Source organism: Ambystoma mexicanum, chromosome 1q (genome assembly GCF_040938575.1).
Source record: "Ambystoma mexicanum isolate Mex_15411 chromosome 1q, UKY_AmexF1_1, whole genome shotgun sequence".
In the NCBI taxonomy this organism is placed as follows: Eukaryota; Metazoa; Chordata; class Amphibia; order Caudata; family Ambystomatidae; genus Ambystoma; species Ambystoma mexicanum.
This window is the reverse complement of record NC_090922.1, coordinates 390,491,899-390,519,636: the sequence shown is the minus strand read 5'-3', so window position 1 is coordinate 390,519,636 and position 27,738 is coordinate 390,491,899. Positions and strand designations below refer to the sequence as shown.

Genomic DNA, 27,738 nt, shown 5'->3' with positions numbered 1-27,738 from the left:
CATGCTTGATGGCGTTAGGTACATGTCCGCTAGGGTCGGAATTAGCGTACCCTTGCGCCATGGTGGTATTTACGGTTTGGCATGGCGCGCGCGCGCGTGCTTGGTGCAGTTAGCGTTGGCGTTCACTACGGTGTCGCTAATGGCTTCGTACTTTGCGGTGACGGGTCATAGTCGCACCGAGCGCTATTCGATGGCGGTATTGCATTTCCGCCATCGTTTTCCGAATTCCGCCAGGGTCGTAATGAGGCCCACAGACATTGCTCTATGACATTCCGGAATGACATGGCAACTATCATGAGACATGTAAATGGTATACACTTACTCCCATGGGAAGTAATCCACTTTACAAAGTAAAAGACAAAAAAAGAGAAAGAGCATTAAACCAATTGTCTGACATACTTTATTGTGTTTTTAGGGTAAATGCACTCTCTTTTGGGGCATCTACTGGGATGCACATCTTTTTGGCTTAAAGTAATGCTCATGTCAGCATTTGCCCATAAATAAGTGGGTGCCAAAAACGTGTGCAGCTCATCAGATATGCCATTAAATGCCCACTTGTTTGTGCCTCTTTTGCGCCACAATTTGCGCACCTTTGCGCACTGGGCATTTTTTTGGGTTTTCTTTGTGAATTTGCCTTATGCGATGAGATGCGCAATGGCGCAGGTGCATCTTTGCACCATAGTGCATCGGATTGAGATGCTGCTGTTTTTGAGAATCTACCCCAATATCTTTTAATTACACTTTCAAGTGTGCTAACTACCTCACTAAGGGTGGGTTCACTTTCTGCTCTCGCTTGGTCTGTGACACTGGGCTTGAGCTCAGAGGTACCCACTTCTTAAATCATGCTTAAAGCATGGTTCTATGTGACATTTTTGCATTTTGAAGGCCAAACACACAAAAAACAATGTGCGGCCTTCAAAATGCGTAATTATCACATCTGGGGGCATTTCATCGGAATCAGATCTCCAGCCCACCACCACCCTTTCATGTCCTTGTGGTATGTTGTAGAAATCGTGGGGTTTCACCCACCAGTGCACGTTACCTTCCCAGCCTCCTCCCTTTCTCGCCCAAAGAATACCCTGCCACCCCTACCACAGATACATTTACATTCAAACAGTTACATTTACCTGCTCCTCTTACCCCTGTCACAAACATTCCCCCTTTTCCCACCACACAGACATACAAAGACACAAACACACCCAACCCCTGTTAGGTAAGAATTGATGCAGTCACACTGTGTGAGACTACACAACACGTATCTGCTTGGTATTAGGTAACCCACCTTTTGGTATAGGTCTGTACTGCCCAAGTTGGTAGTGTGACTGAGCAGCCAGGCCTATCTCGAGTGGGGTAAATGTGAGCTGTAGAGCTGCACAAATGAAATTCGTAAATACAAGTAGCCAAGTAACACTTACACTCCAGGTTTCAGTTATAAATACATTATTTATTTAACATCAATTTTTAAATATGCATTCTTTAAAAAAAGCCAATTCATGTAACAATGTAAACATACTTTCAAATTACTTTTCAGAACCCGAACAAGTTAGTGGATACACTTTGGAGATGCGCCTTACACAATTCCTACACCCTGAGGTGCCTTCATTCACAAGGACAGTAATGGCATTTATATATCTCACTGGTTACACTTTGCAGATTCTGAGGTTGCAGAAAGGAAAAGGTTTAGGGAAGGAAAAAGGTCAAACAGGTTCAATAAATGTGAGGACAACTAAATCTTCCAATGAAGTCTACGCAAGCTTTTCCCAGCAATAACAGTCCAAAACAATTTACCACCTATCAGAGACCAACAATATCAAAGTCAATGGACTAGAAGAGTCTTCAGGGAGTCAGGACAGCCAAAGTCAATTGGAACACAGCCTATGGAGCGGAGGCACTTCTTCGATTAGAGACAGTCTTGCACAAAGTTAGAGTGTTTGTAGAAAATCACTTGTAGGGTTACAAGCTGTTAAGCCTGTGCCAAGAGAGTCGAGAACAACTCTGAAAATAAGTGAATGCAGTTCCCAACTGAGAAAAGCACAGCTCAAAAGACAAATAAGTACCACCAGTCTAAACAGTACCTCTGGTTTAAAGAAGAGTGGTCCAAGCTGGATTCTGTCTTGCTACAACGGTGCAGACCCTTGTTCCTGAACCTCAATCGTGGGGAAAAGAGGAAGGACGTCTGAAGGGCTCATGCGGCGGTACTTAGGGGGTCGTCAGCAGCTACGGGCTCTTTTCGGTTCAGTGGCACTTTGCGGTTTCAACGCCTAGCAAACAACACCGTCGTGGATCTCGGATACCAGTTGGGCTTCTTTCACTCCTTGGGTCCTGCACTCTGGTGAGGGTACTCGAGATCTGGTCGTCCTACTTCTGGATGGTGCTTAGGGGACTCCTGGAGCTTCTAGCCGGATTTCAGACGTTGCACTCGACTACGGATGACTGGACCCCTGGCATTCGGTTCTTGCAGCAGCACAGAAGTACAGCCAGTTGGGGAAGATACTAATAATAATAACAATAAGATGGTTCAGTGGAGTTCACCTCAGGGTTAGTTGGTCCCACTAACCCAAGGGAAGAAGTCCTCCCTTCGGGAGCTTCTCTGTCGCATTGAAAATGGAGTTTCAGCACAGCAGCAGGGCCTCACCGGGCAATTTAAAGGTCCAGGAGGATGCAGCAAGCTTCGTTTACGGTTTCTTCGTCGGGTGTTTCTCCCAGTGGTCGACTCTGCCTCTAGTATTTCTTGGCACATTTATTTTAGGGCACTAGCCACGTTTAATAGCCATACATGGTAAATACTAATGTGTACACCAATATTTATGCTAAAACTGTAAAAACGTAACTGCTGCCACCAGCTTGTCTTTAGGCACACATGGAAGCAACCAAAAATCGCATGTGTAAAAAGCTAGGGTGATACAAAAGTATCCCCATTTCACTGTACTGGAAGGTGCTGTGTGCAATGTTAAAAAGTACAAGAATTAAAAAGGGAAACATAGTTTCCAAGTACTGATAGTCTGAAGGACTGATCAGTTTCCCCATAGCAATGACGAAAAGGCAAGGGGAGTGAACCTGAAAGCCTTACTTCCCTTCAAAAAGTCAGGATAGGATAAAAACAGAGCAAAAAGAATGGGGTTCGATAGGAAAGTATGGAGGGAAAGTTGCAAAAGGAGAAATATTTCCTAACTTGAGAGGTCTGGACTTGAGACTGTCTAGTCCCAATACACATTCCTGACAGAAAGTGTCTGTTGCTGGGCAGATGTGGGGTTTGAGGGTACTCAGGACTGGACAGTCCTTACCTGTTGGAATGGTGTGCCCTTGGTGAGCTGGGACAGCCTCCACCTGGAATTTTGTACAAAAAGAGCAACCCTGCAGCCATTTCTCAGGTCGCCAGTGGAACCAAAATTCCGAAGAATAGGAGACTGCACTGAAGACTCGTAAGACTGATGCATAGGAAAACCAGCATTGCCAATGCCTGGTGAAGCCCTGCTGCCTTTCTTTGGACCACAGAAGACCCTCATTGGTGCTTCGACCCTTGGACTAGTGGAACCAATCAGTCATGTGCCCCACACTGGAAGCCTGCTATGAGACAACATTGGAAGTGCCCTCGGACCATTCCGTGTGCTGCCCATCCAGGGACAAAGGCCTCTCTGCTGCACCAGTCACAGTGACGAGCTGGAAATTGGGACTCTGCAGGTCGTTGACTTGTGGCCCAAGATCATCTCTCTGGTTCTTTCTGCTTTCCTAGATGGCTTTCCTGGAGCCAAATCTTTCCTGTCTGTTTATTATTTATTTATTTATTTGTTTGTTTATTATTTATAGCGCGCACCAAACCCGAGGGTAACCGGGCGCGTTGTTCAAGGATACTTTAAACTTTACAGGTTACGCATGCTTACAGATGGTAGTCATACATAGTAGAAATTACATAATGCAGGACAATAGGGAGAATATACATTGTGCATAATATAGACATATAGCATAGTATATACAGGAAATATGCAGTAGGAAGATAGAGAGTATTTAATTATGTACATAGTACGACTGTAGGACAGTAGTTATATTGGTGTAGGGCGGGACTATCGGTCATTTTCTTTGATCCAGTTGATGCAGTTAGATCTGAAGAGGGCGTAGGATTGGGTAGATCTCAGGCCGGGCGGGAGGGAGTTCCAAAGCTGGGCAGCTTTGACCGGGAAGCTGTTTCCTCCGGCCGTACTTAGTTTAAATGGGGGGATCACTAACTGGTTGGAGTATGCTTCTCTGGTGGGTCTGGTGGAGATTTTTCTGTTGAATCTAGCGGCTAGGTATTTGGGTGCTAGATGGTTGATACTTTTGAAAGTTAGAGAAGCTGTCTTGAGTTTGATTTTGTCCACTGTGGAGAGCCAGTTGGATTGTCTTCTAGCTTCTGAAATATGCTCCCTTCTTGGAATTCCTAAGGCAGCTCTAAGAGCATTGTTCTGAAGTGTTTGAATTTTTTGCAACGTATGTTTATTGGCCCCTAAGTATAGTGCGTTGCAATAGTCCAATTTCGACAGCACTAATGCTCGAGCAAGGGTTAGGCAGTTGGCAGTGGATAGGTATGGTTTTGCGGCTCTAATCAGCTTGCAGGTATATGCGGTACTGGATGCCATTGCGCTCACCTGTTTGGTTAGGGAGAGGTGGGAATCAAGGTAAAACCCTAATGTTTTTACTTCTTTTGCAACCTTGATAATATTGCCGTCTATGACGAAGGAGGAGTATTCTTCTTTTAATCTATTGATGTTTTGTTTGTTCCCCAGTATGATAAGTTCAGTTTTGTCATCATTCAGGCATAGCCCGTGGGTGGCCATCCATGCCTGAATGATGAGATAAGTCTTGTTCACCAAGGCCAAATCTTGTTCATAATCCCCTGAAAGTGGTATGAGAATCTGAGTGTCATCCGCATAGTTAGTGTAGGTAACACCCAGATCATCTAGATCATCGAACAAGGGCTTCGTGAAGACGTTGTACATAGTGGGGGAGACACAAGAACCTTGTGGGACTCCACATGTGATGGATACAGGGTCAGCAGCAGCAGAAGTAGAGAAGACTCTCATAGTTCTACCGGTTAGGAATGATTTAATCCATGCGATGGCATGTGTGGAGAAATGGGCAGCTGTTTCAAGGTGGGTGCAGAGCACATCATGATCCACCAGGTCGAAGGCTGCAGAGAGGTCCAGTAAGAGGAGTAGGGCCATCTTTCCAGAGTCTCTCAGCTCATCAACCTGAGTTTTAAGATCGATGAGCGCGGTTTCAGTTCCGTGCTGGGGTCTGAAGCCTGATTGTCTTGTGCCTAAGAGGTGGTGCAGCTCCAAATGTTTTTGGATCTGTAGGTAGGCTACCCTGTCTAGGATTTTTAATAGGAAGGGTACCGTTGTGATAGGCCTGTAGTTAGTCGGGATGGATGGGTCCAGTGTTTGTTTTTTTAGGAGGGGGAGGACCCAGGATTGCTTGAGGTTATCTGGTATGGTGCCTGAAGCAAAGGAGGCATTAATAAGCTTAGAAATGAATGGGGAGAGGTCTCTGGCCGCGTCCTTTATTAGTTGGGCTGGGCATAGGTCGCCTCGGCAATTGGATGGCTTAAGTGAAAGTATTATCTTTTCAGTTTCGAGTATAGTTACTTTCGAGAAGTTAAATTTATAGTCAAGTTTAGTGCTGATTGGTGGTTTGCCTCTTGGGTTAGTTGAGGGTGGAATATTCTGTTTTTTTATCTCAATTTTTGTTTGGAGTGTGGCAATTTTGTCATTTAGTGCTTTTTGGATGTTCGAGCACCATATTTTATTTTTGTCACAATTATCTTGGAAAGGAATGGGGTTTTCTAGTTCCTTTAGTATAAGGAATAGTTCTTTCGTTCCAGATTTGGCCTGCAGTATTCTATTGTTGAAGTTATCTCTTTTTGCTTTCTTTATTTCATTTTTGTAGATCTTGGAGGCATTGATGAGTGTAATTTTATTTGTCTCTGTTGGGGTTAGTCGCCAAGCAGATTCGCATTTACGTTTTTCAAGTCTTAGAGATTTAAGGTGAGGAGTAAACCAGGTGTTTAGGTGGGCTCTGGGCTTGCTCTTTCTCAGTTTCAGTGGGGCAATAGTATCTAGAGCTGTAGCCATAGAAGAGTTGAATTCATTAACTAGTGATGAGGTGTCCAATGAGTCAGGTAGAGAGTTTAATCTAGGGAGGATGAGTGGTAGCAGTTTTTCTGTAGTTATAAGTTTTTTGTTTCTGGTTGGCAAGGGGGGAGCCAGCGCATTTTCAATAGGTAGGGCCAAGTTAACATTTAGGAGGAAAGTTATCAGTGCATGATCAGTCCAGATTTGTGAGGTGATATCGACAATCGTTGTATTGCAGTTATAGTCAGCAACCCAGTCAAGTATACGGCCTTTTTCGTGTGTGGGTTGTAGGATTTTTTGGGAGAAGCCTAGTTCTGAGATGACATTAGTGATATTAGTTGCTTGCCGGTCTTTAGGGTCATTGTAGCCTAGGTTTAGGTCACCCAGAAGGATAGCTTGGGATGAAGTTTTTAGGTTGTTTGAGAGGATTGTGGAAATGTCCTCCTCGAACGTGCCAATAGGGCCAGGTGGTCTATAGATAAGGTGAATAGTAATAGTTTGAGAGGGAGATGCGAGGAGTTTAGCAGTTAATGATTCGCAGGAGTTGGTTGTTGAGCTTGAATCAATTTTTAGGGAGAGATTATTTTTAGCAATAATAGCTAGGCCACCTCCTCGAGAGTTGACTCTGTCTTCTCTAAGTATGGTGTAATTATGGGGTAAGGCAAGCATTAGGGCAGGTCCTGCAGCTTGGTGCAGCCAAGTTTCTGTTATGGCGAAGATGTCATAGTCTCCTATTTGAATGAGATCCGCAATTTCGGTAGCGTGTGCTATTAGTGACCTGGCATTAATAAGGGCGCACTTCAGTTGGATGTTCGGCTTTACTGTGGGCTGGGTGGCATTGCTTTTCTTTTTTGGTATGCTATTGTTAGTGTTGGGCTGCTTATTTAGGCGGTTGTTGCGATGGAGGTCAGTTTTTACAGGAGGAGTGTTTCGGATGTTAGCGTTACTTCTATTGCAGGAGGTATTGAGTCTAGCTAATGGTTCGTGAATTTTAGGTAGTCTTGAGCGTAGTTTTGCGTTTCTATTTGCGATGTCACAGGGAAGGTGTGTTAGTGATTGGTGGGTAATAAGTGAGTGTGAAAGTAGATGGCTGGGCTCTAGGGGGGGAGTTAAGAGTCCTTCATCTACAGGCGGTATGCCCTGTAGTGTGGGCCTCGGATAGTGGTTTACTTTAGGCATTGTGGTCCAAAGGGCTGACAGGTAAATAAAAGTTAGTATCATTGTGGCCTGGTTTTAGGCTGTTGGTTTGCAAGAGTCGGGTACCTCTAGGCTAGACGGAGCAATCATATGTAGGCTAAATGCAATCAGAGACAGGTTGAATGCAGTCAGGGACAGGCAATGTAGTCTGGGCGACCATAGGGCACAGCACAGTTCAAATAAAGACTGGGGGCGACCATAAGGCACAACACAGTTCGAATGTAGTCTGTGGCGACCATAAGGCACAATACAGTTCAAGTGTGGTCAGGGGCGACCATAAGGCACAACACAGTTCAAATGTGGTCAGGGGCGACCATAAGGCACAACACAGTTCAAATGTAGTCTGGGGCGACCATAGGGCACAACACGGTTCAAATGTAGTCTGTGGCGACCATAAGGCACAATACAGTTCAAGTGTGGTCAGGGGCGACCATAAGGCACAACATAGTTCAAATGTGGTCAGGGGCGACCATAAGGCACAACACAGTTCAAATGTGGACAGGGGCGACCATAAGGCACAACACAGTTCAAATGAGGTCAGGGGCGACCATTAGGGCACAACACAGTTCAAATGTGGTCTGGGGCGACCATTAGGGCACAACACAGTTCAAATGTGGTCTGGGGCGACCATTAGGGCACAACACAGTTCAAATGAGGTCAGGGGCGGCCATTAGGGCACAACACAGTTCAAATGTGGTCTGGGGCGACCATTAGGGCACAACACAGTTCAAATGTGGTCTGGGGCGACCATTAGGGCACAACACAGTTCAAATGAGGTCTGGGGCGACCATTAGGGCACAACACAGTTCAAATGAGGTCAGGGGCGACCATTAGGGCACAACACAGTTCAAATGAGGTCAGGGGCGACCATTAGGGCACAACACAGTTCAAATGAGGTCAGGGGCGATCATAGGGCACAACACAACTCATATACAATAGGGTTGTATGTTGGCTGGAGTGCGTCAAAGTATTTGAGTACGTGGCTGGATGTGGAGGGTAAGAGGGTGGCAAGGTAGGTGCAGAGTAAGGCAATGAGCATGAGAGTGATACAGAGGCTGAGGGGCATGCATGTGCACATTGCCTAGGCCTTTATGGGGCAACTCGGAGCACTTGTGTGCCTTTATACCAAATGAAGCAAAATCGAGGCTGGCAGACCAACACAGAAACAGAGTTAAAAGTAGCGCAATGTGGCCGCGCTTACCAGGTATTTGTTCCCGGAGGGTTTCCAAGCCAAGTCCGCTGCTTCTGCCGTGTCGTGAGCTCCTGCTCAGCCGCTGCGTTCCCCAGTGTAAGCCCATGTATTGTCATTGGGCATCAGAGGTTCGTGAGTGAATAGTAGGGGGACTCGCCACACGCCGTTAGCGGCGAACAGGGGCAAACAGGGCCTTAGAGTGGCCTTTGCGTGTGGCCGGCTCTTCCGCCTGCCGGCGGATGTTGAGTGCTAAGAAGCACGGTTGCTTAGCAACCAGGATGCCGAGCCTCGCTCTGGCGCCGCATCGCGCCCGACATTTTGTTTTGATTTTTTTCTTTCTTTTTTTTTTTCAAATTCGGCGTGTTGCTGGAACGCAACCCGGGCCGCTTCTGGGTGAGGGGTGGCCAGTGGGGAGGTGAAAAGTTCCTCTGGGAGGGGGGGGCAGCACAAAGGTGCTGGTAGGGGCTCGTGGGGGCCTGGGTGCACAGCAATCCTCTACGTGCCTCGTAGCACGGTGCTGCAGCTCTGATGAGCTGATCCTGGCCTGTGGAAGGTGGGGGCTCCTGCCCGCGCCACCTGGCTGAAGAAGACTGGATGCAGAGGGGCAAACAGGGCCTTAGAGTGGCCTTTGCGTGTGGCCGGCTCTTCCGCCTGCCGGCGGATGTTGAGTGCTAAGAAGCACGGTTGCTTAGCAACCAGGATGCCGAGCCTCGCTCTGGCGCCGCATCGCGCCCGACATTTTGTTTTGATTTTTTTCTTTCTTTTTTTTTTCAAATTCGGCGTGTTGCTGGAACGCAACCCGGGCCGCTTCTGGGTGAGGGGTGGCCAGTGGGGAGGTGAAAAGTTCCTCTGGGAGGGGGGGGCAGCACAAAGGTGCTGGTAGGGGCTCGTGGGGGCCTGGGTGCACAGCAATCCTCTACGTGCCTCGTAGCACGGTGCTGCAGCTCTGATGAGCTGATCCTGGCCTGTGGAAGGTGGGGGCTCCTGCCCGCGCCACCTGGCTGAAGAAGACTGGATGCAGAGGGGCAAACAGGGCCTTAGAGTGGCCTTTGCGTGTGGCCGGCTCTTCCGCCTGCCGGCGGATGTTGAGTGCTAAGAAGCACGGTTGCTTAGCAACCAGGATGCCGAGCCTCGCTCTGGCGCCGCATCGCGCCCGACATTTTGTTTTGATTTTTTTCTTTCTTTTTTTTTTTCAAATTCGGCGTGTTGCTGGAACGCAACCCGGGCCGCTTCTGGGTGAGGGGTGGCCAGTGGGGAGGTGAAAAGTTTCTCTGGGAGGGGGGTGCAGCACAAAGGTGCTGGTAGGGGCTCGTGGGGGCCTGGGTGCACAGCAATCCTATACGTGCCTCGTAGCACGGTGCTGCAGCTCTGATGAGCTGATCCTGGCCTGTGGAAGGTGGGGGCTCCTGCCCGCGCCACCTGGCTGAAGAAGACTGGATGCAGAGGGGCAAACAGGGCCTTAGAGTGGCCTTTGCGTGTGGCCGGCTCTTCCGCCTGCCGGCGGATGTTGAGTGCTAAGAAGCACGGTTGCTTAGCAACCAGGATGCCGAGCCTCGCTCTGGCGCCGCATCGCGCCCGACATTTTGTTTTGATTTTTTTCTTTCTTTTTTTTTCCAAATTCGGCGTGTTGCTGGAACGCAACCCGGGCCGCTTCTGGGTGAGGGGTGGCCAGTGGGGAGGTGAAAAGTTCCTCTGGGAGGGGGGGGCAGCACAAAGGTGCTGGTAGGGGCTCGTGGGGGCCTGGGTGCACAGCAATCCTCTACGTGCCTCGTAGCACGGTGCTGCAGCTCTGATGAGCTGATCCTGGCCTGTGGAAGGTGGGGGCTCCTGCCCGCGCCACCTGGCTGAAGAAGACTGTCAACATGGTTCTCGTCTGCTGAACGCTGATCAGTGTTTCTTTGCTGCTGCCCTGCTTCTTCTCTTTCCTGGGTGTCTCTTCACATCGTGGGACCCGCTGTGGCTGCGGTCTTGAGGTGTATGGCTTGTCCAGCTGCAAGTCTGTCAAAGTAGGTCCGGAATCTGAGATCGAAATGACTGCGTAGTCAGGCCCAAACCCAACACTGTCTTCAGGCACTACACCTGCGACCCTGAGACCTACATCGATGGAACCAATGGAAAAAGTAAGTCTCCCCAGCAACTCTGAGAACCCCAGGGGTGGTCACTCAGAAAATAAGAGTAACGGGCACAAGTGTACTTCCCTGTTTTCATGCCCCCATCCCGTCATAAGGATTGTATGGGGCTAGAGTCTACTCCCTAACACTCTCTTGATTCACTGTGATCAGTGGAATTTTAGCCAAGGATCCCCACCCAGGGGAACCCTGATGTGGTGGGCTTGAGAGTGTACCCTTAAAGTACTTTCTTACCTGTTATCTTCGTATGTGCTTTTAAAATACATCCATTTACCAACCTGCTGGCTTTGCCAGGTTGTGCAAGGAAGCTTTTGAGATGTACAGCCCCCTCTCAGACACTTGCCTGGAACTCTGACTCAGTTGAGACACTAGGCCAACTTGCCTGATAGGGGAGAACTGCTGAAGTTGGGTATCTTTCTTATATTCGTAAAGCCAGGGTACATGGTTTATGTTTGAATGCATTGTTCTTTTCACTTTCCTTGCTGCTGTTTCATTGCTTTACTTGACTGAAGTGTTTTTACTGTGTTTTAGTGTAAAGTGTAAGTAATCTCACTAACATGACAAGCTGTGGCCGTGTGTGTATTTGTGTGTGATATGTGATTTTCTTACGTTTGGTGTGTTAAGGCCTAATCAGTACATTTTATACATTTATGTGGAACTCTTATACTTGACTATCATTAAATGTGTTTAACTGTGCTAAAAAGCCACCCCCTTAGCTCATTAAGACGTACCTACTGTTTAACTAGTGTTCCCTTTGTGGAGTTTTGCTAGACTACTTGTCATTAACCGTGCCCGCCGACTAGGCTGGCCTCTCAAACCCCTTCCACGGGTCTGGTGCTGAAATTCCACTTTAACAGAGCTCCACTGACTTCCTACTGACCAGTAAAATACTTTCAAAACATTTTGCTTGGTCCAGAAATCTATCGGCAGCTCAGTGCTGTCCGACACAGAAACATAAAGCGTCTGAGATCTACAAAGCTCAATTTCATTGTCACCCAGGTTTCAGAAGAAATCCCAATGGAGGCTGCACCCTGGCTTTGATATGGGCCACAAACTGTAATGGGTTACCGTCTGAAATCCGTGGGGAGCCCAATCACATCTTGAAGAGACTAACCAAAGCGGTAGTATGTCAGTTTTTCGAAAACATTTACAGAGAGGCATTTTTTTATGAATCCAATACAGTGAAAAAAATAGATTTGTTTTTCCCCTCAGAACCCCCCCCCCCCCCGCCTCCATTTCCCTATGAGTTTAAGCCCACCCCAACCCCTTTCCCACCTGTTTTATCCTCTTAGCCCATCCCTCAAGTATATATTTAAAACATTTCGGTGTTTTCGGTTCGTTAAAAAATCCCTCTCTGAAATTGTTGACGCTGAAATCACTGGATAGCACCAAAGCCTGGTTCTTGAATAAGGTGCAGTGGACCTCACATTGAACCTTTCACCCCCACCCCTGTATGAACACTGTCTTTAGATCTTACTACTGAATGTGTATTGGGAATGCAATGCAATAGTTTCGCACATCAGAGTAATTGTGAATACCCTGGCTTGCTTCTGCTGTGCCTAAATGCTATTTGTACATGTTTTGCCCATCCTAACGGTACCTCCCCGCACTCTGAAGCAGCATGTGCTGCAATTTTGCACTTTAAAACCTCAAAAAACAATTCTCACAACCCACCAACAAAGGTGAGCAAGTGATGTGTTTTGCACAAAGCAGCATTGGGTACAGGGGATGGAATTGGAGTGCAGGAAACTGATTTACTTCGCAGCAGTGTTAGCTTTGACCAGCAGCTGCCAGTGTGCATTCAACCTGCTCAGGCAAGTGAGTGTGTAGTTGAAAATCTATGCTCTTTGGCCTCTCATGCCATCTCAGCTTTAAGTGAAGGTCTTTGAACAGATCTGACCATGGGCCACTGAACTGTGACAAAAAGCTAATTTCACAGGGGTATACTGAGCAAGTCATCAAGCAGCCACTTTAGTGTTTTGAGGGTAGTCATTGACCTCCTCTCGCTGCACTTGATGACTCCGACCATGTTAGAGTCAGAGTTTCTGATGGTGGGAAGAGGGAGGCGGCGTGTAGCAGTACCCAATGCTACCACCTCTACGTCATGGCATAGCAGGATGTAACATAAGGTACCATTCAATTCAATGTGCATGCAAATGATGTTAATGACGCTCAGGCTTCTAAGTTTACATCTGGCCTGAGTGACTTTAATCTACACGCACGTAATCACTGGCCCGCGCATAAGAGAGGAAATACACTGGGCCTCATTATATATACACAGGAGTTACTGACCACTTTTAATCCTATACCGGTTATTTGGTCCGATCATTTCCTCCTCCCTTTTCTTATTTGTTCCCCTCCTTAAACCGCAGACCCAAACTCATTGGTGGGTCTGGGCCAAGAACGCTGCTGATCAAGTCGCTGGTTGCCCTAGAGATAATATACTGAAGCTTACTACTTCCAGGGACCCATGTACAGCTCTGATGAGAACAATGGTCACCATTGCTGATACATTGGCCTCTGTTAAGCTGTGCATCTGTCCTGCAAAACCATCCACCCTCTGGTTTTCCCCTGAATGGAGACTCTTGAAGCAAGCGTCTCAGTGAGCCGAACGTAAATGGCAGCTCTTCTTGTTTATCTGAAAGCTATAAAAACTGCTAAATCGCATCATTACGCTGCTTGTATCATCTCAGCTACCTGCTCCTCACGTGAACTTTTTAGGGTGGCTAAAGAACTCTCTGCACCACCCCCTCCCTTGATTGATCCCGCTCGCTCTCAGGTAGTCTGTGATCAGATCAGTTTCTTTTTCCAGGATAAAATTGACAGGATTAGGAGCTCGATTGTAGTGGCAGGGCCCCCCTGTGCGTCGTCCTTAATGCCCCTATCAGCAACACACCTGGGGGACTTGCTCTATGCCTTTCTTTTTTATCCTGTTACTAATCAGACTGTTGTTAAAGCCATTCGCAAACTTAAGTCGGCAATGCCTTCTGTTCCCATTCCTTTACACCTGATTCAAGCTCTTGCTTCGGACTGTGCTTCTTTCTTCACTGTAGCTCTCAGTTATTCATTCACAAATGGGGTCACTCCGGCTCCTCTTAAACATGTCATCGTTTCACCTCTTTTTTTTAAAAAAAACTTAATCCGGCATCACATGACAGCTATCACCCTATCTCGCTCGCTGCTTCCCGTTCTCATGAAACTCATGGAAACCATTGTTAACCAGCAGATCTCCAGATTTCTAGAGGCGTAAGGCGATTTACACTCTTTCCAAGCAGGCTTTAGATGACTCATGGGAACTGAGTCGTCATGATTTCCATCCTTGATTACCTGGCACTATTGCAAGATCGCAGAGAGGCCGGTGTTCTGATTCTCCTTGACCTCTCTGTGGCATTTGATACCATTGATCATACAATTATTCTCCAACTGCTGAAGCAGACTGGGATGGCAGGTGCTCCTTTGGCCTGGTATACCTCTTTTCCCTTAGAGCGCCAAGAGACTGGTTCTCTGTTTCCTTTACCCTCTGCCCCCTCCTCTGTCTCCTTTGGGGTTCCTTAGGAGTCCTCTCTGTTGCCCCTTCTTTTTATTCTTCATCTGTGCCCTTTTGCTGACCTCGTCTCCTTCCACAACATCTGTTTTTTTTATCCGCATGCCAACGATACTCAGCTGACTTTCTGCCTCGAGTCCCCCGGTCTCAGGCCCTCCCTCTAAACTTAGGGAGTGCCTCACTGAGGTCGAGCACTGGATAGCGGGAAACTGGCTGAAATTAAACAGTGAAAAGGCTGAGGTCCTGGTATCTCTACAAAACCCCTGTCCTTCTGGAACTCTGACTTTTGGCCTGACTCTCTTGGGCCGTGTCTGGCCCCAAGTGCCTGCGTGAAAAGCCTAGGGATAAAGCTTCTTCTTACCGGTTCGCGTGGGGCTCAGATTGCCTCGGTTTGTAATGCTGGTTTTCTCAGGCTGAGATTGCTGAGGAAAGTTCTGCCGTTTCTGCCGCCTTACTGTCGTTCCACGCTAGTCACACAAGTCTTGGCTTTTAGGTTTAAATTGTATTGTAAACTGTTACTTGTAGTCCTGTACACATAAATAGGGATAAATTGAAAGAACATGTAATGTAAAATATTTATAGAGCGTGGACTAATGCCCAAGGGCATCTATGCGCTAACAAGATGTGAGAGCTTTGTTTCATCAGATTTTTAGGGAACAAGAAGATGAATGAAGTAGTTGGGTGTGAACAGTTGTCTGGGCCTTCTGCATTGTCAGCTTCAGACGGAATGTTTACACTCAGTGGATATTTTGGATGCAGATTATTTTAGGGAGGCAGAAGAGAAAACACACACCTTTATATGTAAGGGGTTTATATAGAGCAAACCTAGCTAGAAAGTCAAAATAGCACTGTACAAAAAGGGGACAAGACAGAGATCCATGGAAGGGGAGGCCCATTAAGAGGGTTACGCCCATGGGAGCAGGTTCATGTGTATTTAGATCACCAGAGATCTTAGTGTAACTTGTGTGCATAGGTTCAAATTCTGGCAGGGCCCTTACCGCCTTTCATCCTTTCAGCCTATAAAATGAGCACCATTTAGTGGTGAACCCAGCCCAGGATACCCTAAGGCAGTGGGTCTTCAAGCTTTGGCTCCCCAGATGCATTGGACTACAACTCCCATAAGCCCCAGTCAGCATAGTCAAAGGTGACGGATCATGGGTGTCCGTCAAAACCAATCACAGTTGAACCGCAAGCTGGTGCAGTGGGGAGACTCGTGTGTTCCTCAGGGATAGGCGCCGCCCACCAGCCATCTTATGCGCCTGCAATTTACGGTGCAGGACATCTTCCAGGTAAAGTTGTTTTCCCCAGGCACACAGAATTTTAAATGAAGTGTGTGGTCTGCCTATGTGACCTGTCGGCGAGGAGAGAAAGCACATGCCTGTACTAGGCACTACCTTTAAATAAGATCCGGACTATCGAAGTGCATGTGAAATGGCTGCCAACCCAGAGACCCTCTCCACAGTCCTGAAGACGTTTATCTGCTCGCGGCGATCTTTGTGCTTTGTCAGCATTGTTAGTGATACTGCTAGCCAATCCAGTTGGGGAGAAGCATGCACATGTTGACCAAAAACAGAAGAATGCAAGGTTGAGACCACTTACAAACTGTCTCCAAAGGTCCCGGGATCCAGAAATCCAGTGAGGTTCTCCTCTTTCCCCTTAAGAATCTGCAGAGAGAACAACAGCGCATTAAGATTCGTCCAGGAACCGACTGAGTGAGCGCCTGCATCTTTATAAAGAGGGGTGAGTGTGTGTCTCTTCCGTTACACATAATGCCTGCACGTGCATAAAACAAGCCGTTGGTAGCATTACAGAAAAGAAAAACAAATATGCATTCAAAATTAACGGTATGCGCGAGAGGGGTCAAAGACGACAGGTTGGTAAGGACTTATAAAACAAATGAAGCTTTAAAAAGCCCACAGAAAGTTCATTTTGACACACCTTTTTGTCAAAAAGTTTCCTGATGTAGGGTTTCCAGAAGTGTTCCTTCACCCCCTTGGCCTCCAGGATGACGCCATCGTGCAGGCTGCAGAGCTTGTCGATGATGCACGGGGGGTCTGCGGCTGGCTTGTAATCTTTGCTGTGAAATTCCTCGGGCAGGCCTGCGAAGAAGGGACACGAGCACACGGTGAGCGCGGGGACGCGCATGCGACAAGCAAAGCCCAAGACCTCTCACGGCAGCACAGAGCCGCACCCTCTCTGGCAGCACTTCACAGCGGGGCAGCAATACTGCAAAGAGACAACCTGGCTCGAGTGCTCCCCAAATCAGCTCTCAATAGTCTGTCCCCCTCCGCCCCCTCAGCTGGGCAATATAGGATAATACTAACCTTTAAAACGTTGCAGTATTCAGTCGGGCGGATGAACGGCAAGAGCTGGCTTCAGAGAGCCCTGTGCAATTTAGAATCCTGGCGGGGCTGTCCCGAACGTTCATTGAGTGCCAAAGGGGGAATAGTAACACCTAATATTACAGCGCTTAGACAGGGAGACTAGGCAACGAACCGCTCTGGGCCTCATTATAAATGTGCCAGTCTGGAATAGAGTGCCTGCAATAACGTTTACTGGCACTTTTCCGGACTGACAAACTACAAGTTTGCTGCTGTTGGGGGTTACATTAGTTACCTGCATCCAAGAGCTGCACACTAACCGGAATTAAATAGCCGGTATTTCCGGCACCGGTATTACAGGTGCTCGAAAAACCATCAATTCCTCCGGTATTTCGGAAAGGGTAATACCGTTTGGTGGTATCCTGCCAGTATTACCGGCGGGATACCACAGGAGGAGCTGGAGTGAATTAATAAACATGCAGGGACAAAAATATATATGCAGCTGTGAAGAAAAAAAGCCTACCAATAGAACCCCCAAATAATGAAATTGTGCATAGAGTTAACCAGTGAAAAACAAATGTGCCTACTAATACAATTACAATCCACTTGCAATAATCTCCTCTCTGCTTAAAAAAGTGCACTCCAGATGAACAGAGGGTGGGGGGCGTACCTTAATTTCCACGCTGTCCACGCGAGGGTCACCGCCCCGTTATCCACCGCGCTGGTTGCCCAGGAACGCAATAGCAAATGGTGCAAAAGAACAGACTGCAAAGAATAGGTGTCTCTCAAAGGACTCCAGAAAGTTTCTCTCTTAAAAAAAAACATCTCTGCTGACTCGACGGAAACTTTCCCAAGTAATTGGTTGCACATGTGCTTTCCGGCTCCCCTTCTCCGTGAGATGGGGAGAAGTAACTGGTCCCCCAGCCAACCGTGATTCCCAGAGTCGGAAACTGAGAAGTTAATCGGACCGATGAAAAGCGCACTTGCCATCCGGACTTTAAAATCTCTGCGATAGCTTCCTTTGATCGCAGGCTTGACACGGGTTCAGCACTCGCTGGCATCAATGCTGCACCACAGCACAGGGAATCACAACTTCCTTTCTGCAGTGGCGGCCCAGCACTTTAGATAATGCAGGCTACCACCAGGAGTGCCAGACAGAAGCACATAGCACCATCACAGAAAAGCGAATTTTATTTTAGTAGCCACCAGTGTAGACGTTGACAATTTGTGCCACTGTAACTACTCATTTCTTCAGTTTATCCCAGGTGGGTGGAAGCAGATAGATGGTTGGGGTGAAGCACTTAAAGGCACTGTCGATCTTAATGGCCTGATGCTATACAGGAGAATTCGATCTTCCAAGAAAAAAGTCCACTCCCATATCCATGAAGAAATGGAGAAAAGAACAAACAAAATGCTTGTAAACTGGGCTAACAAAAACTTTGCTCTCTTGGAAGAAATCGGAAGTTCTGAGGAGGAACTTCTGAAAAACCCGACCAAAACTGCAAAAAAGTTTAAAGAAAAAGACTGGTGTAATACTTTAGAGAAGGCTATGCGCTATAAGCGCATAGAAAATCTGCAGGCCAACGCTCAGAAACTGAATGAGCCGATCAACTGTTAAATAAAGTTTCCCAGCAGGAAAATTCGTTCTACCTTCATGAGAGCAAGGCTAAACACTTTAAAAAACCAATGAAATCCTGGGTATCAGGAACAAAACTGAAGAAAACTCTTGTCGCTTTTGTGCAGATACAAGCTCAATTGAAAACTTGAAGCATCTCATTCTCAAATGCCCAGCCTTATCTTCTAACAGAAAAATTCACTTAGGCCACCTCTATTCTCACTTTTGAAGCCTGTAAAAAGACCACTAGTGGTCCTATTTGATGAAGGGGGCAAATAGAAAACCGGTGATTGCGGTTGGGAATTTTATGGAGAGCCTAGAATTGGACAACCTATCCATAAAATCATAGAACTAAATAAACTAAATTGATTGGATTGCAAACATTAAAAGAAATGTAACAGCGGATAACAAAGGATAACAAAGAGAGACATTTTTGTAAAAACTGGTAAAACAGTTATACACAATAAAAAATAAAAAAAGGAAATGAAACCACAACCTTTAAATGTACTGGGAAATGAAAACCCAAAATGTGCTCGTACTCTGCAAACCAGAACACCCTGATCCTGCATACTGGGAGGGTTCTGGTATGGAACAAGTGGTGTCCAGGCAAAGTTTTGAAACAATAGTTTTGAATTTACAAAAGTTCAGAAACAAAAGTTTCGAGAAAAAAAGTGTTGAATGTATTTTTTTAATGTTAAAGGCTTTATTTTAATTTGTATAGTAAAATAAGTGTTTTTATAAAAAAACAGAGGTTTGGGGGGACCCCCCATTAAAAATTAAAAAAAAAAATACATTCAAAACTTTATTTTCTACACTTTTGTCATTCGAAAATGTGACTGTCGAAACAGTCACTATAAACCGGAACAAGTTACTGACCTGTAGCTCTTATTCTCCAGCATGGGTCTTACATGGATTCACATGCTATGAATATTTCCCGTTGTCAGGCTGGGGATCCTCGGTAAAATAAAGCAGTTTAGCTTTAAGCTAAAAAAAACGTCACTGTCGCTTGTATAGACTATTGCTGTCACATTGGGTCACACTGCCCCAGCCAATGACACTCGTCCTCCTTAGCTCCACTCCTGGTGGCCATCTTCAGATTTGATCATGCACATAAAGTGGCAGTAGGACCCAAGAAGAGCCATGGAGGGGAAGGAGGGAGGGTTTGTATGTGAATCCATGTAAGACCCATGCTGGAGAACAAGCGTTACCGGTAAGTAACTGGTTCCTTCTCAAGCATGGGGTCTTACATGGTTTCACGTGCTAAGAATATGATTACACAGCAGTACATAAACACAACCATGGCAGATGGCAAGATTCAACAGAAGCAATAAGACTTACCCCTGGAACACACCTCAAGAAAACAGGTAGCAAAGCACTGCTTTTCCGACATGAGACTCCTCCCTGGAATCCCTGTAGACACAATGGAATTCCGTGAAAGTGTGAGTCGACCTCCACATAGCAGCCCTGCAGATATCCAGCAGGGTAACACCAGAGAGGAACGCATTCATAGATGTGATTGCTCTGGTGGAATGGGCCTTCGGTCTGCCTGGCAACAGCCTGTTGGCCAGCTGAAGGCAATGCATGATGATGCCGGAGAGCCACCTGGAGGTGGGTGCTTTATACAGGGCCTTCCCTTGATCCACAGGTCCAAAGTTTACAAAAAGCAGAGATGTCTTTCGTAAGTCCCTCGTGCGTGCAACATAGAATTTCAAGGTACGCGACACGTCCAGTGAATGCAAAGACCTTCCAGCAGGCGTAGAAGGGTTTGGAAAGACAACTGGCAGTAGCAAAGGTTTGTTTAAATAAAGGTCTGACAGGACTTTGGCCATAAAGGAAGGATGAGTCCTTACAACCTCTTTCACCGGGTGGAAGGACAAATATGGAGACTTACATGAGAGAGCCTGTATTTCACCAACCCTCCTGTCCAAGGTGATGGTCACGAGGAAAGCGTATTTCCAAGAAAGAAACTTCAAGGGGGCCCAATGCATAGGTTCAAACAGCAGCCCCATGAGCTTGGAGAGTACCACATTAAGTTCCCACGCAAGAGCAGGAGCCTTCACTGGTGAAAAAGTCCTGAAAAGGCACTTGAGGAATTCTTTGACTAGTCTATGCGACCACAAGGACAGCTTTGTGAGATGAGAGTCCAGGTGTACAGGGAGATGGCAGCCAGGTGTACAATGATTGATGCATGTGCAAGGCCAGCCTTGGCAAGTGAGAGCAAGTAAGGAAGAAGCTGTGGTGGCGTAACATGACATGGAGAGATCTTCTTCCACCGGCATCATACTGTAAAACACGTCCACTTGTGTTTGTAACAGGTAAGGGTAGATGGAGCCCTGACCTTAGCCAGAATGTTCTTGCTTTCCAATGGCAGCGAGTAGTGTCCAAACTCTAGGGCTGCAGGAGCCAGGCCGCTAGGTTCAGAGACGCTGGATCGTAGTGCAGGATGGATCCTCCTTCCCTGGAGAGCAGGTCTGGGAGAGGAGGCAGTCTGAATGCTGGCGCCACTGAAAGGTGGGGGAGATCTGGGCACCAGATCTGCCATGGCCACGCCGGTGGAATGAGGATCATCTTGCAGTGGGATAGTTTGTGTTGATCACACGTATCACCAATAGCATTGGCGGGAATGCATACAGGAACCGGTCCTCCCTTGGGATCGAGAAGTCATCCCCCAGACTCGTCGCTTGAGGGAACTTGCTGCCAAACATCTGGCACTTGGTGTTGGTCGCTGTAGCGAACAGGTCTATCTGAGGCTGGCCCCATTTGCTGAAGATCTGAAACACCTGATTTTGCTGGAGCTCCCACTCATGGAGTTAACCGCAGTTCCCTACTGAGAGACTCCACAATGGTGTTTTGAACACCTGCCATGTGATGCGCCAGGGTCCTGAAGGTCGCCCCTTGCGAGATGAGAAGGCGAATGGACTACCACCTCAGGGATTTCCTGAACATTTGATTGAGGCCTATCTTGTCGTTCCATGAGCCGGAGGTTTGCATCCACCTGGCGTCCAGGAACTCTTGAAGAGGCCTCATATGCAACCTGCAATGAGGGACCAGATGGATGCAGGAAGACATCATCCCTAACAGGGATTTGATTGCCTTGACTGTTGTCATTCTGACGGAGGATATCCTATGGACCTTTCCTAGGATGGCATGTACCCTTTCCTCCGATGGGACTGCCAGGCATGAGACTGTGTTGTGTCAGGCCCCCAGGACCAGAGCCTCTTGGGACGGCACCATGCATGATTGGGACAGTTTATGGAGAATCCCAGAGAGGTTTAAGTCTGGACCGTCTCTGCTGTATGTTGCGCCGCCTGGCCGTGAGAACGAGACCGGACCAGTCAACCGTCCAGGTAGGGGTAGACATACACTCCCTTCCGAAGAAGGAACGCTGCAACTGGGGCTAGGCATTTGGTGAACAACCTCAGGGCTGATTTGAGGCCGAAGTTTAACGCCTTGAATTGGTAATGTCTTCCTTGGACGACGAACCTTAGGAGCTTCCGATACTTTGGGTGAAGGGGGATGTGGAAATATGCATCCTCCAGATCCAACTTCACCATGAAATCTCCCTCTTCCAGTTGGCGCAGCACGTGCTGTAATGTGACCATCCTGAACTTTAGAAATTTCTTGAGAAGGTGCAAGTCCAGGATGGGCCCTCACACACCTGCCTTCTTGCGAACCAGAAAATATCTGAAGTACACCCCGGAGCCCCAGAGGCGCAGTGGAACAGGTTTTATTGCCCCTTTTAGTAGCGTGGCCTGAACTTGCTTAGCAAGTTGGGCTCCGTACTGCTCTTGTCGTATCATGGGGGAAAGCAGGGGCACTTGTCTTGGAACTCCAGAGAGTGTTCGTGCTCAATGATGTTGAGCACCCATTTGTCTGTGGTGATGGGGTGCAAGTTGTCAACAAACTGAGATAGCCAACCTCCCACTGGGGTGCTGAAGTGGGGGTTTGGGGACTGGGACTGATCAGGCTTTCTTCGGCATCTGTGTTGTGGTGGTTTACCAGAGTTCTCTCTCTTAGCATGTTTTAGCGTCTTAGCGTGTAAGAATGGCTAGGTCGTTGGCGGCATTGACTGTAGATGACGCAGTGGTGGTTATGCCTTTACAGCCGCATCAAGCTTCTTTCCCTCCAGGTCAGGAGGGACTGAGCAAGAGGACGATGGATTAGATGTCCTCTTCCTCGCAGCAGCTGAGACTTCTGAGTCCTGCATCAGATGGCCTCTGATGGCATCTGGCGTCTGCAGGGACGTAGTCCTCAAATTCATCCGTACCCTGGGCACCATCTGTATCTGGGTTGGTGTCTGTATTATTGTCCGTTCCTGTCAGGACCAACTCCTCTACGATAGAGAGCCGTGGAACAGGAGGTGGCTGCGGGATCACAGGCACTGGAGGAGGCGGTGCTAGTTCGCTCTTGGAGGACAGGCCAGAGGAGCTGGGTCAGGAACCACAGGCTGTGGTAGCAGGCCAACACCATCCTCCATAGGGTATGGGCCGACGTCTTCAAAAACGTCTTCCTCTTCTTCCTCTTCCGACAGGATGGAAGGAACGGAGACACAACCCTGGGATGTGGCAGGCAGCTGAGGGGCCCTTGTGGGCTTTGGCAGAAAGGAGAGATCTGGTGGTGCCTTCCTCTCTCTGCTGGAACCTCTCGGGAAGGTGCCCAGCACAGGCGCACCTGGAGAAGGTAGTGCAGATGGAACAGACCAGCCGGGACTGACAAAGGCCTTGGAGGCATTGCTACCCTTGAGATAGCTGTCGTTACAGTAGAAATGGTGCATGCAGTCGTCGACAAGCCTGTGGATGTGCGAAAAAAAAGTAACCTGGCGGATGATGTCGTCGACGATGTCATTGACGGAGTCTTCATCAACAATGATTTAGGCAACGGTCTTGGGGTCGTCGACGAGGCGTCTTTGCGGTCATCACCGATGATGCTGGCAACGACGATGAGAGGTGCTACGTCGACGGGGTCGATGGTGAAGGAGTTGACGATCCCTTCATGGCTGTCACTGATCCAGGCGACTGAGACGCTGCGGCCGTGGTGCATGTCGATGAGGAAGTCGGAGCGTGCAACGACTTTGCCTTTTTAGGTACCTTCCCCTTGGAAGCAACCTCAAAAGATCTCAACCTCTTGCCAGAGGGAGTATGTTCTTTGGGCCTGTAATCCCTCGCAGAGGTATGACTGCGCACATACGCAGAGTCAATTCATAAGACAAGCATAAAGAAGAACAAAGAAGGACTTAAGCAAGTACAAGGAAAAGTAGTTGGTCACTAACGCTGTAATTAATAACAGTACGTTCTATATGGTTTTAATATGGAACCCTTTGGCTTGGAAAACGTCGAACGAATATCATTCATCACAAAGAGTCCCTTACTATTTACTAACCGCCCATATTTCCATTTGCCTTGAAGAAGAGTTTCTTAACACATGTTGGCATATGTAGGGACATATTTAGTAAGACGTATGTAAAAGTCTACATCAAATATATAAAAAATCATACTCATATAAATATCAGGCCTACTACAACATTTTATTACAAAGGATTTGAATGTGCTATGGTGTTGTGCTATGGTGTTGCGCGCAGAGAGAAAAATAAGGGAAATATATTATAATATAACAAACACCCGCTACAGACTGAACAGTCATGCTACTGAGGAGCCAGGGAGCAACAAAGCAGGGAATGACACAGCTTTAGGGGATGCAAGCAACCCTCCCCAAAGTGTTGGTGGACATTTAGTTACTTTGTACAGGAGAGAAGTGACAACAGTGACCACATGGCTGGCTGGAGGGAAATGGAGACTGAAAAGGGGGTGGGCCAAGGGCCCTCAACGACTTTCTGGGGACATTCCATCCCACAAGGGGAAGAGATGGGAGAAGTATGGATTTGCCTAGACAGAGATGGGCCCAGGTTAGCAGCTGTCTCCCCAATAGGAGCACAGAGAACCTTCTAAGCAAGAAGGAGGGGTTATTAAAAGCCAGCAGGGCTAGTCTGCAATGAGAGGTATTTGGAGTGAGGTTCGAGGAAAATACCATACGGCAGTGTGTAGCAGGTGGAGGAGGACTTGGAGTAGACTTTTGGCATGTTGGCAGAGAGTGATGGTAGGGTGTTGGGATTGAGATAGTGCTACCAATTTTTGTTGCATGCTTGTGGGTGGGTGAGAAGAGTGATTGAAGCTAATTTTGGAGGAAGAGCAGGAGGAGTTTGGGAGTAGGAGTGAAAGAAAAAGATAAAGTGGAGAGAGAGGGAAGTGAGAGGCATGGCAGTGGGGAGACTAGGGTCTGGAGTTGGGGGAAATGAGAGGCAGGAGGGTGAAGGAGAGTAGAGGAAGCCATAGTGTGGGAAGGGATGAGATCCGGAGGGGGACGGGTAAGATCAGAGTGAGCTAGAGGGCGGGGACAGGAGAAGGGGGAGAGGGTGAGAATTTTAGAAGAGTGGAATCTACAGAGGAGAGAAATCAGGATTCCAAGTCATAGCATCTAGTTAATGTCGTAAATCATGGTGGCCTATTGAGTTTTTAATTGGATGACGGCTCTGTGTTGTGTCGAGTCGCATGTTTCTCCCACTTTGGTGACTCTGGCAATTTTCAAAAGGCTTCTTGTTCACTACAGAGTACTAGTTCTAGTCACTGTTCAGTTTTTAAAGACTGCCCAAACAAAAGGTCCTTTATCCCAGTTTTCTTAGGATCAGAGAACATCTCTGGATAGTCCTGCTGTTCTGGTATGACTACAGCAGATGACCAGGTCAAGTCTTGCCGTTTCTTCAGTAAATGGACATGATATTTCCAGGTAGTAGTTGTCTTCCTTCGTGGTCCACCATGAATCTAAAAGGTCCGGGGACTTCTGTAACCTGATAAGTCGCCAGGTCAACATTTCGTTTTCAAAGATTGGTAATTGGGCCATAGCCATTGTCTCTGATCTGGAAGCTTCTCATCTGTGCCCCCTTGCTGTAGTACTGTTACTCTTCCCTTTTGGATTGTCTGAGGCTCCAATTGCATTATTTCTGGGAGTTTTTGGATGTGTCCTTGTAATTCCAGGGTGTACACAACCACATTGTTTAAATATTTTATTTTGTGTTTTGTCTGTCTGCGCTTCTATGCCAATGGGCCTCGTTCCAGCACGTTATAAACAAAATAAATGTCTTTCTTCTGGTTGCGTCTACCACTCCTCCTCTACTATATCCAACAAGGTACAGGGATTTCTGCCAAGCAAACGTTCACAATTAATAAACCTTTTGAAAGACTGAGTAGTGCTCCATAAGGTCATCAAAACTAGGGGTAGTACCTAGTTCCAATTCTTTTCTTGAGGCCCAATGGTTTTCCTTAGCATTTGTTTAATGGTGTGGTTATATCATCCCACTAAGCCATCAGTTAAGGGCTGGTAAACAGATGTGCCTGTTTGTTTTTTTGTAGTGTCTGACATACTGGTCTCGAAATGCTCAACATAAAATGAGTGCCCTGGTCTGTCACGATTTCCAATAACAAACCCCATCTGACCAAAAAAAGGAACTGGTCATGCTACATTGTGGACAATGTTTTTGAAGCTGTGATCTCCGCACTACCAGGCTCTGGGGACTTCCAGCCTGTGTCCTAATGTTTCCCTCTGATGTCCAGGCGTGTTGGGGCTGGCAGCTCCTTCTTTTTCTCGATATGATCTTTCCCATGAGGCATGGTCCTTAGGGTCTGGGTAGCAAAACACTTTCTCTACTCAGAGTTCATTGCCTTTCTCTACCCTCTGCAATGCAGGGGTCCGTGACTTTTGGCCCCAGCCAAGTTCCTGTGGAATGGTACAGAGCTTCCCCTAGAACAATAACATTCTGAAAATAGGAACATGAAATCATATTTTAAACTGGGTGCGTACTGGGATTGCATAAAGTAAAAATACACTGGGATTTGCCAAATAGGTTGTGTACTGGGATTCTGAATAGTAGAGTTTACAAGAAATAGAAAACTGGAAGTGTATAAAGATTGCGAACCTGCAAGTGCATTATGCTTGTGAAACTATGAGCGTTCTGGGATTTCTAATCAGTGAAAATACTGTGAATGTGAAATTGTGAGTATATTGGTTTAAATGAAATTGCACTGCCCTGGGACCGAAAATACTTACAGTGGATTTGAATTGTATGAATGCTTGACTTCTTAAACTCGCAGCATGCTAAATTTGTAGTGGGAATGTAAAACCTAAGAGTGTGCTGCATAGGGCTAGGGAGTTCACCGGCCTTGTATGTCTGCGCATGTCTTGCTATTATATGTGGGAGTACACAGGAATTCGGGAAACTGGGAATGTACTGGGATCGGTACACTGCTGATAAACTGGTATTCTATAAAGAGGGCACAACTGGAATAGGTACACCAGGGCTGTGAAAGCCCAGAGTATACTTACTATGGTGCTCATTTTCGAGTTCCCCGTAAATTCGGAGGTAGTGACCTGTATGCATGCACATTGGCGTGCACAGATCCCTGGCTCTGAATTTTCGTCATTTGTATGGCAAAGTGCAAATGTGCAGGGGGAAAGGTGGCGTACACGTGTGTACACCATCTTTTGTCCTGCACTTTTGCACTCCGTCGTGCAAAGTAAGCGAATGCTGCCTGGCATGCTCACGTCGCAGGCAGCATTTACTTTTAATTTTGAGAGCTGCTTGCCATGCTGCAAGCAGTGCTCACATAAAAAATTGAACCTTGACCGACCTGCTTGCATGCCGAGCAGGGTTTAATTTTTATTGTGAACACTGCTTACCTAGCATACCATTACGCCCCATAAAACACAAGCTCATAGGTGTCGATATTCTGGGCAGTTCATATAACATTTCTAGCATATTTCATGTGTACTTATTTTGACAGAATTCATAAAAACTTTAAGTTTATTAATTCGCGGGATGGGCAACTCCTCCTGCCTTAGACAGCATTTAATGAATGTTCCCCATAAAGACGAATTTACTTGATTTGCGAAGCATAACGTTTTCTCAGTTGGGGATGCTTGATGGTCCATATGTCAGAGCAACTGAATTTATTTGAAGTTTGTATGTTTGGGTCACCATAATTAAAACCGGTTTGAATGCACCAATAGTGGTCTTTTGGGTGTATGGCAGCATGACTCTCTTCCATCTTTGGCACTAAGATGTAAACTGCTTGGGGGAAGATGACGGCCTGGGAAATCTGCATGTAGAAATACTCTGCCTGGTGTGAGCTGCTGAATGCCTCGGGTCTAATCTTTAAGATCCGCGTAACCAGTGAGAAACGTATAGTGTCTGAAGCCTTAACCTTTATGATCTAAACAACCTGAGTTAATTGCTCTTGTTGCCAACATCTAAGCCTGTGACATGTGTGCTGTCATTGAATCACCCTTAAAAAGCTTTGGATAATTGAAAAGTACCTTAAAAAGTATAAAAATAACATTAAAAATTAATCAAAGCAATAACATACCAGCTATGTTCACTAAAAGGAAGACACTACAAACAAACTCCAAATCATCTGCTATTCCAACATTTCTTCTATTGGGTGTTGCTATTTCTGTCTAATGCTTTTTACAATTGAAGTGAGTCTTCCTCAGTGGGCAATTATACATTGTAATCCATTTCCATTGTTTGTGGCCTGTGTGAGAAACCTGAAGGTGTCTCCCTGTCTAATCCCCGAGCTTCTGTCA

General features: G+C 47.0%; 1 protein-coding gene across 5 annotated transcripts in view; it reads right to left on the bottom strand.

Moving 5' to 3' along the window:
- The window catches only part of RBL2 (RB transcriptional corepressor like 2), a 953,306-nt gene that overhangs the window by 625,271 nt on the left and 300,297 nt on the right, over positions 1–27,738 (bottom strand). For all 5 annotated transcript variants that reach the window (XM_069639547.1, XM_069639538.1, XM_069639539.1 and 2 more), the window contains exons 6-7: positions 16,108–16,268; positions 15,769–15,833 (exon numbers count right to left, since the gene is read on the bottom strand). In XM_069639547.1, coding sequence (XP_069495648.1) covers positions 15,769–15,833; positions 16,108–16,268 — 226 coding nt within the window. The remainder of the gene's footprint in view (positions 1–15,768; positions 15,834–16,107; positions 16,269–27,738) is intronic.